At 40.9% G+C, this 15661-nt stretch overlaps 1 protein-coding gene across 1 annotated transcript in view; it reads left to right on the top strand.

The window, feature by feature from the left end:
• Nucleotides 1–10409, top strand: part of LOC106581802 (fidgetin) — a 41637-nt gene extending 31228 nt beyond the window's left edge. The window contains exon 3 of the mRNA XM_014164127.3: nt 4334–10409. Coding sequence (XP_014019602.1) covers nt 4334–6558 — 2225 coding nt within the window. The 3' untranslated portion in view covers nt 6559–10409. The remainder of the gene's footprint in view (nt 1–4333) is intronic.
• The last annotated feature ends 5252 nt before the right edge of the window (nt 10410–15661 follow it).

The following is a 15661-nucleotide window of genomic DNA, read 5'->3' as shown; positions in this document are numbered from 1 at the left end:
TTGGAATCTATTCTGGCTACTGATGCCCAGCATCAGTGACAGACAAAGCACACTGCAAAACTGCATCACATTCATTGACAGTATAGTCTGGCTGAGAAATGAATGGGTTGAAACAGTGAAAAAGACAGTGACTGAAGAAGGCATATCTTTACTAAATGAGGGGTTAAATGGTGCCCTGCGGTCTATAGATTCATCGGAATTACTGCCACATGGTCCTCTAAATTGAGTTTAAATGGTCAACTTGATATGTGAGATGAATGGGCTTCAGTTGCCATGCCGATTACCTCTACATATTGCATTAGAAAATTCTCTCCCCCTCGAAATATCTTGAGTGAATTTGAATTTGAATATGAGCTTGTTTTGATTTGTAAATGTAATTGTCTGTCGACAGTATTTGCACGCTTGTCATATCCAGTGGTCTGTGTGTGCAATATAAAAAGCAAAAGCTCTCATAATTATGTTTACATCCACAGATGAAAATCCCAGGGCTGTAATGATCAGTAATTATACACATTTTTCAGCAGGTCTACTGGCTCAGCTGTGGCTATTGTGTGCTGTGGAGTGCGGAGTGTGTGCAGATTAATTATGACATTGTACACGACTAAATGTACCAGTCTGCTTCAGCCCTGCAAGACACTTCCAGTGCATAATCACGCTCAAGTCTGACTTTAAAGAGCTCATTACAGTTCATTTTCTAAAAGGCGGCTTATTAAACACAGTTACCTAATAAGCATCTTTGGTGGTGCAAATTGCTGGAAATGGTAATGAGTCTGATTAGGCCACGTTTCAATTACGACAGCTAGCTACCTCAACCCTCCCCCACCCCAAAAGAGAGTCCAGCTTTCTATGCTTGGGAATCCTCCTAAAAGGCATTGCCCTCTCTCTCTCGCTCTTCTTTCCCTCTCTCTCTCTCACACACACACACACACACACACACACACACACACACACACACACACACACACACACACAGAAAAAGGAAAAGAAAAACGCTCTGCCACCTCTGTGCTTCCTTTCAGCAGCCCAGTAATGAATAGAGAATTGTGCAAGCGGTGGTCCAATTTACGCACTGGGAAATTGGATGGACAGAGCAGAGGCCCAGTTCTGTTTGCTTAAAAATGGCCAAGGCAACCAAGATTAATAGTTCCCAAAAAGGTCAGTGTCTCTGTTTCATTGGAGATGATCACAGTAGCAGAAATTAAACATCATACAATATCCAGACAAAGGGTTTTGTACTTCCGCATGTCTTTTTTTAACATTACGAGTGCCATTTTGAACAAAAACCAAGAAATATGTAACTGACCAATGACATGTATCCCATAAATTTGGAGGATGCCGTTTTGAATTTGACCAACAGAGGAGACTGCTAAGTTAAACAAAGAGCTTTTTGTGAGTTGCTAATCAGTGGAATTTTAGCTTACGCCCTCAGGCTGTCTGAAAACATTCCACTAATGGAACAGTCAGTAATTATACCAATTGCAAGACAGAAAGGAAGCTGCGGATGTTGTTGCATTTGTATTTCTATGCAGATGGGATAATGTGAATCATATGTCTATGGGCTAAAACAAGACCTAGAGAAAGTTGGCATTGTTGCCTGATTTGGTTGTAATTGATTTGTGTGGTGTGTGGTGTGCGCCACACACTCTTCATTTACTGATTTAAATGAGTAAATGTTTAACCTTAAGCTACTCCCTTAAACATCCGTATTAGACGTTAGGAGTTAAGTGTTAGGAGCAGTTTCTGGTGATATTTTTTATGACGTATGGAGACGCTTTAAATCAACACAGTTGTCCATGCTAATGTCATCCCTGAAGTGTGTAATCACATTTCATGTAGTTATTGGGTCAGATTGACATCATTCAAGTGTCCTCACACGTCTTGACTGAAAGCCATGGCTAGGCTAGGCAAGGATATAGCCTATTATGTGGCGGGAAAACAGAATTTTCAAACCAAGTTTGTTTATAGTTTGTCAAACACCTTTCGAAGTGAAGCGGTATGCCCCTTTCAACAGAGAGAGGGATGTCTCTCCGTGTTAGCCCTCATCTACAGTTCAGTGGGTTTTCACTGACTTGCTGTATTTAAAACATTTTCTTTTCTTGCTGGCTTTCCATTTCATTGATGGCCAAATGCAGTCAAAAACGTGATTTTCCTGTGTTTTATATACACCCCCCCACTCAGACCACTCCAAGGCAGTCCTAGCAAAATGCTTGCTTGAGAAATTGCTCTTTGCTAAGCATTTTCTTTCTGTTTCTTTTTTGACCATTTTAATTCAAATCTATCACAGTAAGGTACTTAATTATCACGCAGAAATGATTTTATATTGAGATGTGTAAGTACACTTTGCAAGAAGCGCCTCTCAGATTGTCTAAAGTGGCACTTTGTGCAGAGAGGATTTCAAAGAAAAAAATATTTTTCTGCACGATGAACAATGGTGCCATTGAAAATGATTTCTGTTAAATGTGATGGACAACAATTGTAGAAGACAGTCTCTGGTGCCAAAATATGTTTTCTATCCAATCTCTTTGCTTATGCAAAGCTAGAAATTGATGTTGTCAGATAATGTGCACAGATCATGTAAAAAAAAAAAAGCCATTAAAATGAGAGGCAGAATATTGTTTGAGGCTCTTATACACTTGAATGTGTTGTTGCAGAAAAAAAAATTACCACTTGAAATATCATACTTTTTTTTGTATTGCTATGCACAACCCACATGCATCAAGAGGACTTTACTAAGAGGACTAATGACCTAGAACGTAAAGGATGAGTAATGCAAGAGATATGAAAGGTCGAAGAGTACAGTAATCGGTGAAAGTAACTTTTTCAATTCCCAAGACAGCCACAAGCAGTCCCCTGGAACACCTACAGCACTGTGTGTAGCCTGTTCCTCATAATCGGCTGATCGTTTTTTTTTGTTTGTTGAATACATCTATCATCCCTATTATTTAATGCAAAGTTTTTTCATTTTGCCTCTTCAAGTACACTGTTACTTGGATATGTCTGTCTGTGTATTCTCCTTTGTTTGAGGTCGTACAGACTTGTCTCTCAGATCATTGTCTTGCTCTATAGATTGTATTTACTGTGAATAGACTTGCTGCTAGCTACGGTATAGTATGGCTGCTGTGAGTGACTGGGCTCTTGGCCATGGGCTTTTCTTAACCATTAGCTCGGAAGGCTGACAGCCGCGTGAGCCGTACTGTAGCATGGATCTCTTTTGACTAAAACCTTGTAAATGAACACAATTAGCTCAGCGGCATCCTGCTAATTAGCTCCTGGTGCCTGGTTTGGCGGCTGGGCAAGCAGCTGGAAGGGAGTCATGAGGGAAACCTCGTGCTTCTCTGTTACTAGACAAACACTACGCTGTAATCCGCCGCTGGATACTCTCTGTTTGTTTCTTAAAGACTTGGATGGGGAATGAAGCTACTGGGCGATGTCGTATTGTGCTGCTGCACGTGTGGCTGGCCGAGGTAGACCAATAAAGCAAATGGAATGGATGGTTTTGCATTGTGATTCAGTGTTTACTAATAGGGTTTTAAGTCAGATTGACTTTGATAAGGACTGTGTGTGTGTGTGTGTGTGTGTGTGTGTGTGTGTGTGTGTGTGTGTGTGTGTGTGTGTGTGTGTGTGTGTGTGTGTTTTAATACTGTAAACACAGCGGTCTGTTTCTTTCTTGATAATCCCATGCTGAGTCTAAAATGACTTGTGTTTGCAGATGGAGTTTAGTATTAAACTTGATCATGCCTTTTTGAGCCCTGGAGGCAGTGAAATAAAGTCTGGGAAGAGAGAAAGACAAGTGAGGCATGTTTTTCCCTCTCACTCTGTAGACTGGGAAGCAGCAGCCAGACACAGGGCCGTTGTAATTCATGCTGGGCAGTGGGGTTTGTGTGATGGAAGCAACAGAGCGCTGCCTGAGAGATTGGTTTGCTGCTCTCCTCGAAGCAGATTTGAAACTGTCTCGGAATGCCTTACATGAGAGTTGGATTATAGACTGACCTGCACTGTCTATGACATTCTGTTCTGTGCAGGGTGCATTATACTTTGCTAACCAGGTTGTGCGTCCCAAATCCACACACTGCCCATGATGTAACTGGTCAGCAGAGCCTATTTTGCAGTAGAGGAAGTTAGTTGTATGAAGGTATTGGAAATTGGGATTTCTTTTTAAACAAAGTAATTTGTTAGTTCATTGCCACAAAGACAACTTTTCCACCATGTTAAATGAACCAACTTTTTTTCTAGACACAAAATTCTGACAACTACTTGAGAAAACTGAGAATAAATAGCAACTGCTATCTGATAGTCATTTTGACCCATCTCTCTCTTTTTGTTGGGTGTTTAGGCCTAAAGATGCAGTGGACCCCAGAGCATGCGCAGTGGGCCGAGCAGCACTTTGATATCTCCTCCACCACCCGCTCCCCTGCACACAAAGTGGAGGCCTACCGGGGGCACCTGCAGCGCACCTACCAGTATGCTTGGGCAAACGACGACATCTCTGCACTCACCGCCTCCAACCTGCTGAAGAAATACGCAGAGAAGTACTCTGGGATTTTAGAAAGTCCGAGTGAAAGAGCACTGCTCTGCTCGTATTCCGATGGCACGCCTGGACTCCTCAACGGACGTAAGTCAGAGAGTGAGTCCTGGCAGGAGGGGATTTACTCAATGAACTGCGGTCCAGATGTTATATCTGTGAACAAAGCTGGAATGACAGCTGCCCTTCCCCCTACAGACGTGTCGGCCAACATAGGTAGCACCCCAGGGGTGGCCAGCAGCCTGAACGAGCCCAGCTATTCCAGAAGTAACTGTGGGAGTCACACGACCACCAGTCTACACTCGGGCCTGTCCTCTCAGGAATACGCTACGGGCTACAATGGCTCCTACCTGCACTCTAGTTACAGCGGGCAGACCACCCCAGGCCTCCCCTCTCAACACCCTTCTCCTATGCACAGTGCTGGTCTCATACAACCCCCTCCTCCACCTCCCACTACTCTAGTGCCCAGCTACAACGTGGGGTCTCCCAACCTCTCCAACTACAATTATCCTCCGACGGGTTATCCCTCACAGACAGTTATTGCCCCTGGCTATAGCCCTGGGGGGGGCCCACCACCCTCTTCTTATCTGCCATCCAGCATTGCAGCTCCCACACCCCTACCCCCCTCTACACTCTCTGGCTATACCTACCAGTCCCATAACCATGCACCAATTACACCAACACCTTTGAATGGCAGCTCAGCCAACTCATTGAAAAGAAAAGCTTTCTACATGACAGGGCATGGAGATATGGACTCTAGCTATAGTAATTTCAACTACAATCAACAGCGCTCCTCACAAAGCCCTATGTACAGAATACCAGACAACAGCATCTCAGACTCAAGCAGAGGGAATGGATTTGACAGGAATGCTGATCCGTCATCTTTAGCGTTTAAGCCTACAAAGCAGGCAATATCCTCAGATCAGCAAAGAAAATTTAGCAGTCAGTCTGGCAGAGCACTTACCCCTCCCTCCTATGGATCAACCAAAAGCTCTGTGGGAAGCCTGAGATCAGGTGAGTCCTTTGGAAAGTTTGGATCCCCCATCACGGGCGAGCAAAGTGAAGAGCACCTCTCCCATTCCATTACAGGTTCGGACATTGGCAGAGCTACCTCATCCAGCCACGTTGCAGAGGAGCAGCTGAAGAACAGCGATGCCAACGTGGTGGAGTTGGTCACCACAGAGATCCTTCAGCCCGGTCCCCCAGTGGACTGGAGTGACATAGCTGGTCTGGAGCTGGCCAAAGCAGCCATCAAAGAAGAGATTCTGTGGCCCATTTTGAGGCCAGACATGTTCAGTGGACTTCCCACATTACCTCGGAGCCTCCTTCTCTTCGGACCTCAGGGAACAGGCAGAACACTGCTGGGCCGCTGCATGGCCAGCCAGCTGGGGGCTGCCTTCCTGCAGCTCAGTGGCTCAGCCCTGGTGACCAAGTGGCTGGGGGAGGGCGAGAAGATTGTCCAGGCCTCCTTCCTGTTGGCCCGGTGTCGCCAGCCCTCAGTTGTGTTCATCAGTGAGGTGGACATGCTTCTATCGGCCCATCTCAGTGAGGAGAGTCCGGTGAACATGATCCAGAGCGAGCTCCTCATGCAGCTGGACAGTGTGCTGACCACAGCCGAGGACCATGTCCTAGTGGTCTGCTCCACCAATAAGCCTGAGGAGATCCAAGATTCCCTGAGGAGGTACTTCACCAAACGGCTCCTCATCCCCCTACCTGACAACACAGCACGGCGCCAGATAATCAGCCAACTACTGTCACAGCACAACTATTGCCTCAGTGACAAAGAGGTGTCACTGCTGGTCCAGCGGATGGAAGGCTTTTCAGGACTGGACGTGGCCCAGCTGTGCCAGGAGGCAGTGGTAGGACAGCTCCATGGCATCCCAGCTTCTGACCTCTCAGTCATCCATCCCAGCCAGATGAGACCAGTCTCCTACCAAGACTTTGAAAATGTATTTAGCAAATTCCAGCCCAGTATATCACAAAAAGAATTGGATACATACACCGAATGGAATAAAATGTTTGGTTGTAGTCAATGAAACTGAAGCATTAGAACATGTGGGTAGGAAACCCCTTTAGAGGTTTACCATTTAGAATTCTCTCCTCAGTAAACTAGGCAAGGGAAAATTACAGATAGTGGTGACCTTAACACCTGCAGTACAGTAAAGGCATAGGACTGAGGGAAGCAAAGGCTCGCTTTAGACAACAGCTGGCAATCTGCACACAACATAGAGAACCATTATTTTGACGCTTGATACTGCTGAAGCCAAGCATCACCTCCCAAGGTGCGAGCGGGTCCATTTTTCCATTACATTTTAGTCATTGAGCAGACACTCTTATCCAGTGACATACATTTTTGTACTGGTCCCCCATGGGAATTGAACCCACGACCCTGGTGTTGCAAACACCATGCTCTACCAACTGAGCCACACGGGACCTAGAGACTGTAGGGTAGAGTTTAACAGAATGGAACCTCTGTGTGTATATATCGTTCTGCTGTTCTTGAGATTTAGTTTCTATCAAGTGCCTGAAGTGGTGCTCTTTTATTTTATGCTATTATTTCTTCGCCTCACAATCTACTTTGGTGGCATGTGCTAAGACAAAAAGCTTTAATATGAGACAAAAACTTTTTTTGAAATGCTTTTTTCCATTGAAACACTATTCCTCAACGGTGTCTGCTTTGCGGTCTCTGTGATCAGAAGAAAGTATGTGGTATTGGTAATCTGAACCCTAATTTATAGACATCATTTCTTTTGATGTTCTCTTTTTTGAAAACTCAGGACAGTGATTGTGATATGTGCAGTACCTCTAAAGATTTAGTCAAAGCATGACATACTGCTAAGAGCATTTGGCTTGCTTTTGAATTTGCCTTATCTAAAAGGAGGGTTAAGGTACCTCAATAGGCTACAAATTGACAAGAGTATGACTTTGAATGTACCAGAGGAATTCTGGAGTATTTGGAAGACAAAAGGAGGAGTATTGTGTATTTTCTTTGCGATTTTCTAAGCGAAGAATCCCATTGTGAATATACTGTAGTTGTATTTGATATGTGGGAAGGATGTAGGAATAATGTTTCTTAAATTCTATCAACTATAACACATTCGACTGGCCTTGATCCAGAGTACATGAACACATTTGAGTTTTTTTGTTAAACTTCATCTGTAGGAGGAAGCATAACATATGTATTCGTCGAACATTATCAGCAGCTTCATTTTGTATCTCATCTGCAGTTAACACTGCCAGGCCTCTTGCGGCAGAATAATGGCAAGACGCATTTGCTGAAGACAAGCATCATGGGGTTGAACAGACAGCTTCCCAAGGTATTTAATCCCATTCCGCTGCTGTTTTATCATTAATAAAACCTAAGAATTATGTACGCCATAAGTTATTTTTCTACCTCAGTTGATTAGTTTTCTCTGAAAGCAAAATCTAAGAGAATGGATAGATGACAGAGCTTGTTTTGCTTATTAAACTATGAAGCCTATTGAGGGAACAAAAAATGCTGCCTATCTGTCAACAAAATCAGCTTGTGTTAGTGTTACGCATTCAGTGTACTCCCCATTCATACACACCTATGTTATAGACTATTCAGTTCTCAGAGCATGTTGGTCTTGAAAAGGGGGTCTGGGGACGTGTGTGGCCCATTAGCCCTGTCTTTGAGCCCTTCTTTAAGTGTCATTTCTTACAGCTAGGCTTTTATTATTAACTATCAGTGTTTAGTAATATGCCAGAACAGAGGCAATGGCGACACAGAGGTCTGCCAACTGCATGAAAGAGCCTTGCATTGAATGTATTTTTTAATTTTTTGTTTGTTTACTAAAGCAGTATTGAAACTGTTGCAAGGCACTAGTACAGTGGAAGGGATGCCACCAGATACAGTACCACTGAACGTGTTAGTAGTACAGTGCAGGTGCACTGAGGGATCTTGCGTTTATGTTTACAAGAAATTCAATGTGGTATTTCACCAATTTTTATTTCTTATATTTACACATTTCTCTGCTCTTACTCAGCTTATTTTGTTTCTCTCCAAAACATGCACTGATACAATTACAAAAGCTATTTGTTCAATAACTGCACTTACTGAGAAACAGGAGGCCGTAGAATCACTGATCGTCCATGACAGTTCCCTGTTCTGGTGTAGTCTCAAGACAAAACATTCACCTGGCTTTGTTAAAAAAGCTTTGAACTGCTTTTTCATGAACGCTATTACAAAGAATAACAGCTGCACAAAGAAACAACACTGCAATTTTTTTTAAAAATAATAATAGCTGCATTGATGAATATCCCATGAATCTAAATCTATACTAAATCTGCTTGTTTTATTGTATTTGATCTTTGTGTCTTATATTGCTATATGGCTTTTATTGCCTTAGATACAAGCATAGGATAAAAGTCCCCTGAAGTTCAAGTGTAGTTCACCAAGTGAAAGCTTTGTTCTGTCATACAAAAATTTGTTAGTAAGCCTCTCTTGATGCCAAAGTGAAATCAACAGTTTTATTTTGACATAAGCTCATTAACCTCAAAATGGCAATTATTTCTTTAACAGGGACTTAAGCAGATTTGCTTGTGCAAGTAGGACACATTCATGAATTTAAGGGAAACAATTCAATGTAAAGAAAATAGCTTTTGAACAAGTTATACATTATTACACTACATTACACTAACGATAAGAGCAGTAGAACAGGGAAAGCAAAGCGATCAGAAAAAAATGGCACCACATTCAAACACATATGATACTCTTTCTTGAGGTTAAGGATGTTCACTGAAGTAAGTAATTCAGTCTGGGGGACAACAATGTGAAGGATCGGCCTATATAGGAAAATATGTGCAACAAAGTAGCTAGGTTGATAAGCACTTTTATTTCCCTCATTTCTGACAATGTTAAAACAAATTCAGATAGAAGTATAGTTATAGATCTGTCCTTCTCATTGAAAGCAAGTCTAAGAAGTGGTACAGTAGATATGTTCAATGTGCGCTATTTCTATGCTTCCCATGCTTATGTTTTGTTTTTGTGTCTTTTACTTTCGGTTTTGTACACCAGCTTCAAACAGCTGAAAATACAATATTTTGGTTATGGAAACAATATTTCACAGCGGTTTAGATGGTACAATGATTCTCTACGCTATACTTGCTTGTTTTGTCGCATAAACTGAAATTAGGCAAACTATTAGAATTCTAGCAACCAAGAAATGGCAGAGCGATTTCTGCATAGTGCATCTTTAATCACTTGAATTTTGTTTTCCATACTCTATCAGTGTCCCCTCTGGGTGGGTTTTGTACAGAACTGCTATAAATGTTAGCTTCATCTTTATGTAGTCTTATCCGTTTTATATTTAAATGTTGTTCTTTATAACCATTTCTACCTCATTGCTACATATTGTACATGTAGTACTTATGTTCTGTCTTTTTGAATGTCATGCATTTGTACAAAAAAAAAAAAAAATCTAAAATAACAAAAATGATTATAAAAATAAAATTAAATGAACAGCTTGCCCTTGAATTTGAACAGTCTACCTCAGAAAGACTGAACAGTATTAATAGCAAAACTGATAAGACACATTTATGAGTGTGAAGGTGACGATAATGCACACACACTTGAGATACTGACTTCTATGGGCTATATAAGTACTCATAATGCCACATTTCTGCAAGTATATTGTGGGCTGTATAGGTCTTCTCCAAGGTCTCTAATGCAAAATCTGTTTTTAAACTATGACTCGCTTTAATCCTTTGTGAATTGTTGTGGTGCGCATGTTAATGTGTATGTGTGTGCACTTACAATTGAACGTGTAAGTGTGAGGGGGTTAACATTAAGATATGTGAAATTCAAATGGATACATTTCATACACATGTACAGGAAATAAACTTGCACATATGTGTACTCAATGTACATTTGCTATTGATATATACATATTAAAATGCACCACATACATGTATATACAGTACCAGTCAAAAATGTGAACACACCTACTCATTCCAGGGTTTTTCTTTATTTTTACTATTTTCTACATTGTAGAATAATAGTGAAGACATCAACACTATGAAATAACAAATATGGAATCATGTAGTAACCAAATAAGTGTTAAACAAATCAAATATATTTTATATTTGCGGTTCTTCAAAGTAGCCACCCTTTCCCTTGATGACAGCTTTGCACACTCTTGGCATTCACTCAACCAGCTTCATGAGGTAGTCACCTGGAATGCATTTCAATGAACAGGTGTGCCTTGTTAAAAGTGCATTTGTGGAGTTTCTTTCCTTCTTAATGAGTTTGAGCCAATCAGTTGTGTTGTGACAAGGTAGGGGTGGTATACAGAAGATCTATTTGGTATAAGACCAAATCCATATTATGGCAAGAACAGAAACGACAGTCCATCTTTAATTTAAGACATGAAGGTCAGTCAATCCAGAACATTTCAAGAACTTTGAAAGTTTTTTCAAGTGCAGGTTGCAAAAACCATCAAGAGCTATGATGAAACTGGCTCTCATGAGGACCACCACAGGAAAGGAAGACCTAGAGTTACCTTTGCTGCAGAGGATAAGTTCATTAGAGTTACCAGCCTCAGAAATTGCACCCCAAATAAATGCTTCACAGAGTTCAAGTGACAGACACATCTCAACATCAACTGTTCAGAGGAAGCATTGTGTGAATCAGGCCTTCATGGTCAAATTACTGCAAAGAAACCACTACTAAAAGACACCAATAAGGAGAAAAGACTTGCTTGGGCCAAGAAACATGAGCAATGGATATTAGACCAGTGGAAATCTGTCATTTGGTCTGATGAGTCCAAATTTGAGATTTTTGGTTCCAACCGGCGTGTCTTTGTGAGACGCAGAGTAAGTGAACATATGATCTCCGCATGTGTGGTTCCCACCTTGAAGCATTGAGGAGGAGGAGGTGTGATGGTGTGGGGGTGCTTTGCTGGTGACACTGTCAGTGATTTATTTAGAAATCAAGGCACACTTAACCAGCATGGCTACCACAGCATTCTGCAGCGAAACGCCATCCCATCTGGTTTGCTCTTAGCGGGACTATCATTTGTTTTTCAACAGGACAATCTCCCAATACACCTCCAGGCTGTGTAAGGGCTATTTGACCAAGAAGAAGAGTGATGGAGTGCTGCATTAGATGACCTGGCCTTCACAATCACCCAACCTCAACCCAATTAAGATGGTTTGGGATGAGTTGGACCGCAGAGTGAAGGAAAAGCGAGTGTTCAGCCTATGTTGGAACACCTTCAAGACTGTTCGAAAAGCATTCCAGGTGAAGCTGGTTGAGAAAACACCAAGTGTGTGCAAAGCTGTCATCAAGGCAAAGGGTGGCTACTTTGAAGAATATAAAATATATTTTGATTTGTTTAACACTGTTTTGGTTTCTACATGATTACATATGTGTGATTTCATAGTTTTGATGTCTTTACTATTATTCTACAATGTAGAAAATAGTTACAATAAAGAAAAATCCTTGAATGAGTAGGTGTCCAAACCTCTGACTGATACTGTATGTGTGTATGTATTGCCATACCTGCAGTCAATGTAAATGTATTTTAATCTATTCCAAGGTACCGTACAAAAAAACTAAATACTGAATAAATATGTTTTTTCTGGAAACCAAATGTGTTTTCTTATATTTCCACTCATTGGTTAGACTTGATTGTTGTCCATGTTTGCAATGTGTGTTTATAATTTCACTTCTGACATTGATAACGTTATTCAAGAGATATAACATTTGGAAACTTAAGTTATTTCCTCTGAAAGACCTATACAATGCACAATACAAATAACAAATAATGCTCTCTGAGACAGTCATACTTTTTTATCTGTCTTTAAGACTTTGTCTTATTAGAAAATTGCTTTGACTGTATAATTGTAATACTACCATTAACCAAATGTGTTGTTTTTACAGTCATTCAAATGTTATGATAAAATGTAATCTTTACTAAAAACATCGAGGGAGGATTATTAAACCGCACGCCTCTGTTCACAGCTCCACATTGCCTCTGATTCTCTTTATGTAAATTGAACATTTCTGCGTAGATTTCCTTTTTTTATCGTATCATTATACAGTTGATGGTATGTGCGTAGGAAGCTGCTGTACAATTAACATTAAGGAACAAAGTCCCAGTGCGTTTTGTTCCCAGTGCTGTTTCATTTGTAATGCTGTGTGTCTCTGTTTCTGCCGTGTGCACATATTAACAATCTGTGATTTATGGATGCATTCCAACAGGCTTTCTCTCCATTACACACAGAACAACCCTGGGCCTAATCCCAACAATGAAGGTTATCAAAAGCAGAAAGAAAATGTGAAATATTTTTATTAGCTGTTTCCACGTGTTGACATTTGTAATTTATGTCTGTGGTACTAATTGTGAAGGACAAAGAGAACAATCATACCTCAAATAAAAGTCTGAATTAAACCTTTTACCTAAGTTCATGTCCATTATCTTGTTTTAGTAAACATGTGTTGAATGCAGTTACTATACATGGATATAATGCTACCTACCTTTCCTTTTGACCACCATGGTTTTTATACGTAGTCAAGATATAGTAGATTTGAAAGGTACGCTTCCAATTTTCCAACATGGAACCTTTGCCTTTGTACTCACAGTGCTACTGCAGACCTTTATTGGAGTGAAAATTATCATCCCTTTTATAACGCATCATTCTTTATGTTAGGTTACTTACACATTGACTTTTGCTAAACTAAGTCAATGTGGAATCCCCCACTTTGCCTATCTTGAAATGTTTAAGTTTCCATAGTGCTACAATAAAGATATTAGTATCAGATGAATGTCTTCCATATTGTAGCTAGGCAATTGCTTGTCAAAACTTCTGCAAGAATAGTAATTATAGTAGTAATAATTTAGTATTTCAATATTTATTCTATCTCATTTGCCGCCACTATTAAGCTACTATTACAACTTATCTAAATAATGGTCTGTTTATTTATCCTGTTTGTCACCCACTGTGCTTCACTGTTGAGGAATGGCACATACTAACTATCTTAGGAACTTCTTTTTTTTTTTTTCTTAAGAAGCTTCTTAAGTTTTTGCGTAAGAAGTATTTTGTGAATCTGGGCCCTGGTTACCTGCTGCTACACCTCCAATGTTGCCATTCATCAAATTCATGTTTTCTTTTAATAATTATTTACTGGTAAGTTAACACATTCACATTTGGTAGACAGTCTTTTTTAAACAACCTTTTGTTTAGATTTTTTTTTTTACATATACAAACATTTTACATTCGACTCTTCCCCCCCCCCCCCCCATTCAGGGGAAGGCAGCCGAGCGTTGGGCCAGTAACCAAAAGGTTCCTGGTTCGAATACCCAAGGTGAAAAATCTGTCAATGTGCGGTTCAGCTCCTGTAAGTCGCTCTGGAAAAGAGCATCTAGTCAAATGTCAAATAATTTTTTTAACAGGAGCATTTGACGAGGGAAAAAAAACTCAATGTTGATAAGAGGAAAATAAAGTTGTGTCAAACGAAGTCCATTCAAGTTATTAGTGGGTATTTTATAAATATCAAAGATCCACTTGTCTCAGTGTTCTGTGGTTCATTTGCATTCTGATGAAACTGTAGTGGATGTGTGTGAACTTGGGGGTTATCTGCGGCGCTGCAGCACTAAGCAGCTGAATCAGACAGCCCAGCAACCGCGTGGCTCGAGAGGATGAGCCATGGACCTTTCTCAAATCACTTCCTTCATAACAATTAAAATATGCAAAGTGATAATTTTCCTTAAGTAGCCTTAAATGTGCAATCTATTTAGATGTGAGAGAAATTGGCTAAAGCTTGTGGTGGGGGGAGGAGGGGGGGGGGTGAATAAATTATGCAAATAACAGAAAGGACTCTTGAAAGCCACATTTTTCAGTAATAAGCATACTGTTTCATTTAATATTTTGCCTCTTATTAAAAGTGACAGTTCTTTTGCACTGTCTGATGGCTATATCTGACACAAGCCCATGGAAATTACTGCTAGTCTAAATGCTAAAGCATTTTGGTAGCTTTTAGATGATGGTTACATTCACAAAGTAATTATGCGCTGGAGAGTCCAGAAATAAGGTTTAATTACACAGTAATCGCCTCTGATGGACACTGGGAAGTGTAAGCACTGCCAGACTGCAATCCATCAATGACAAACCCCTGGCCACTTTTAATTCCTCCTCATTTGCATCATAACCTCCGCACCAAGTTGAACAAATGCTGTTAAATGTTAATAGGACCTGTCTCTCTACTCAAAATGAATGCTTAAGCCATTTCATCTCTCCCCCTCTCTCTTTCTCTCTCTTCTCCCTCTCTCCTCTCCACCTATCTGTTTTTCTCTCTACCCTGTCTCTCTCTCTCTCTATCTCTCGCTCTCTCCCACTCCCACACTCTTTCCATTCTCACGAGCCCCCACATAACTAGCTCCTCTTCAGGAGGAACGTTCAGCAGATGAGACAGTGCATGGTCACTGCTGTGCTAATTGGGAGCAGCATGTAAAGTTTTATCTCTCAAGTGCTAACAAACCGTAGAGACAAGTCTAATGCTGGGGCTGTGTGTGTGTGTGTGCGTATGCGTGTGTGTGTGTGTAAACACACTCATAGAGCAGGAAGTGTTGTCCACAACATGGTGCTGTGTGTGATTTGGCCCTGAAGTCATATTTAATCCCTATCCTAAGGGACCAGGCAAAATTACATTTTTATTAATTGAAACATTTTAGTGGTGCTGTGTGCGTGCAGCCGACACATTACCGTTCCTCTTTAGAGCTCTGTGGGGTTGATTAGAACTAGGCTGTCTCATTATCAGTGTGTCTCAACCATACATTAAAATAACACCATTATATTAGGGACTATCTAGTGTACTGCTTGAAGCATAGCTCCCAGGGAGGTGGCATTAACCCCCTAGAGTCGATGTCCTCGCCCCTGTGGAAATCTAATTAGCTTAATAAAAAAATCCCCATAAAAATCAGTTTAAGTTTTTTTGCATGGGCTGCGTCTCAATCCACTGCATCCACCGATGTTGGCCTTTCCGCAGCTACAGAAGTGTTTCTCAGACCAGGAGATATCCCCAAAATAGGTCTTCTCCATGTAGCGTCTGAACAGTTGGGGCTAAACTAATATGACCTCTCTATGGAAAGGTGAGTATCTCATGTAAATGTACATGTC

The sequence above is a fragment of the Salmo salar genome, chromosome 21, assembly GCF_965601325.2.
Source record: "Salmo salar chromosome 21, fSalSal1, whole genome shotgun sequence".
In the NCBI taxonomy this organism is placed as follows: domain Eukaryota; kingdom Metazoa; phylum Chordata; class Actinopteri; order Salmoniformes; family Salmonidae; genus Salmo; species Salmo salar.
Note: the sequence above shows the minus strand (reverse complement) of the source record. Positions and strands in the feature narration are given on the sequence as shown.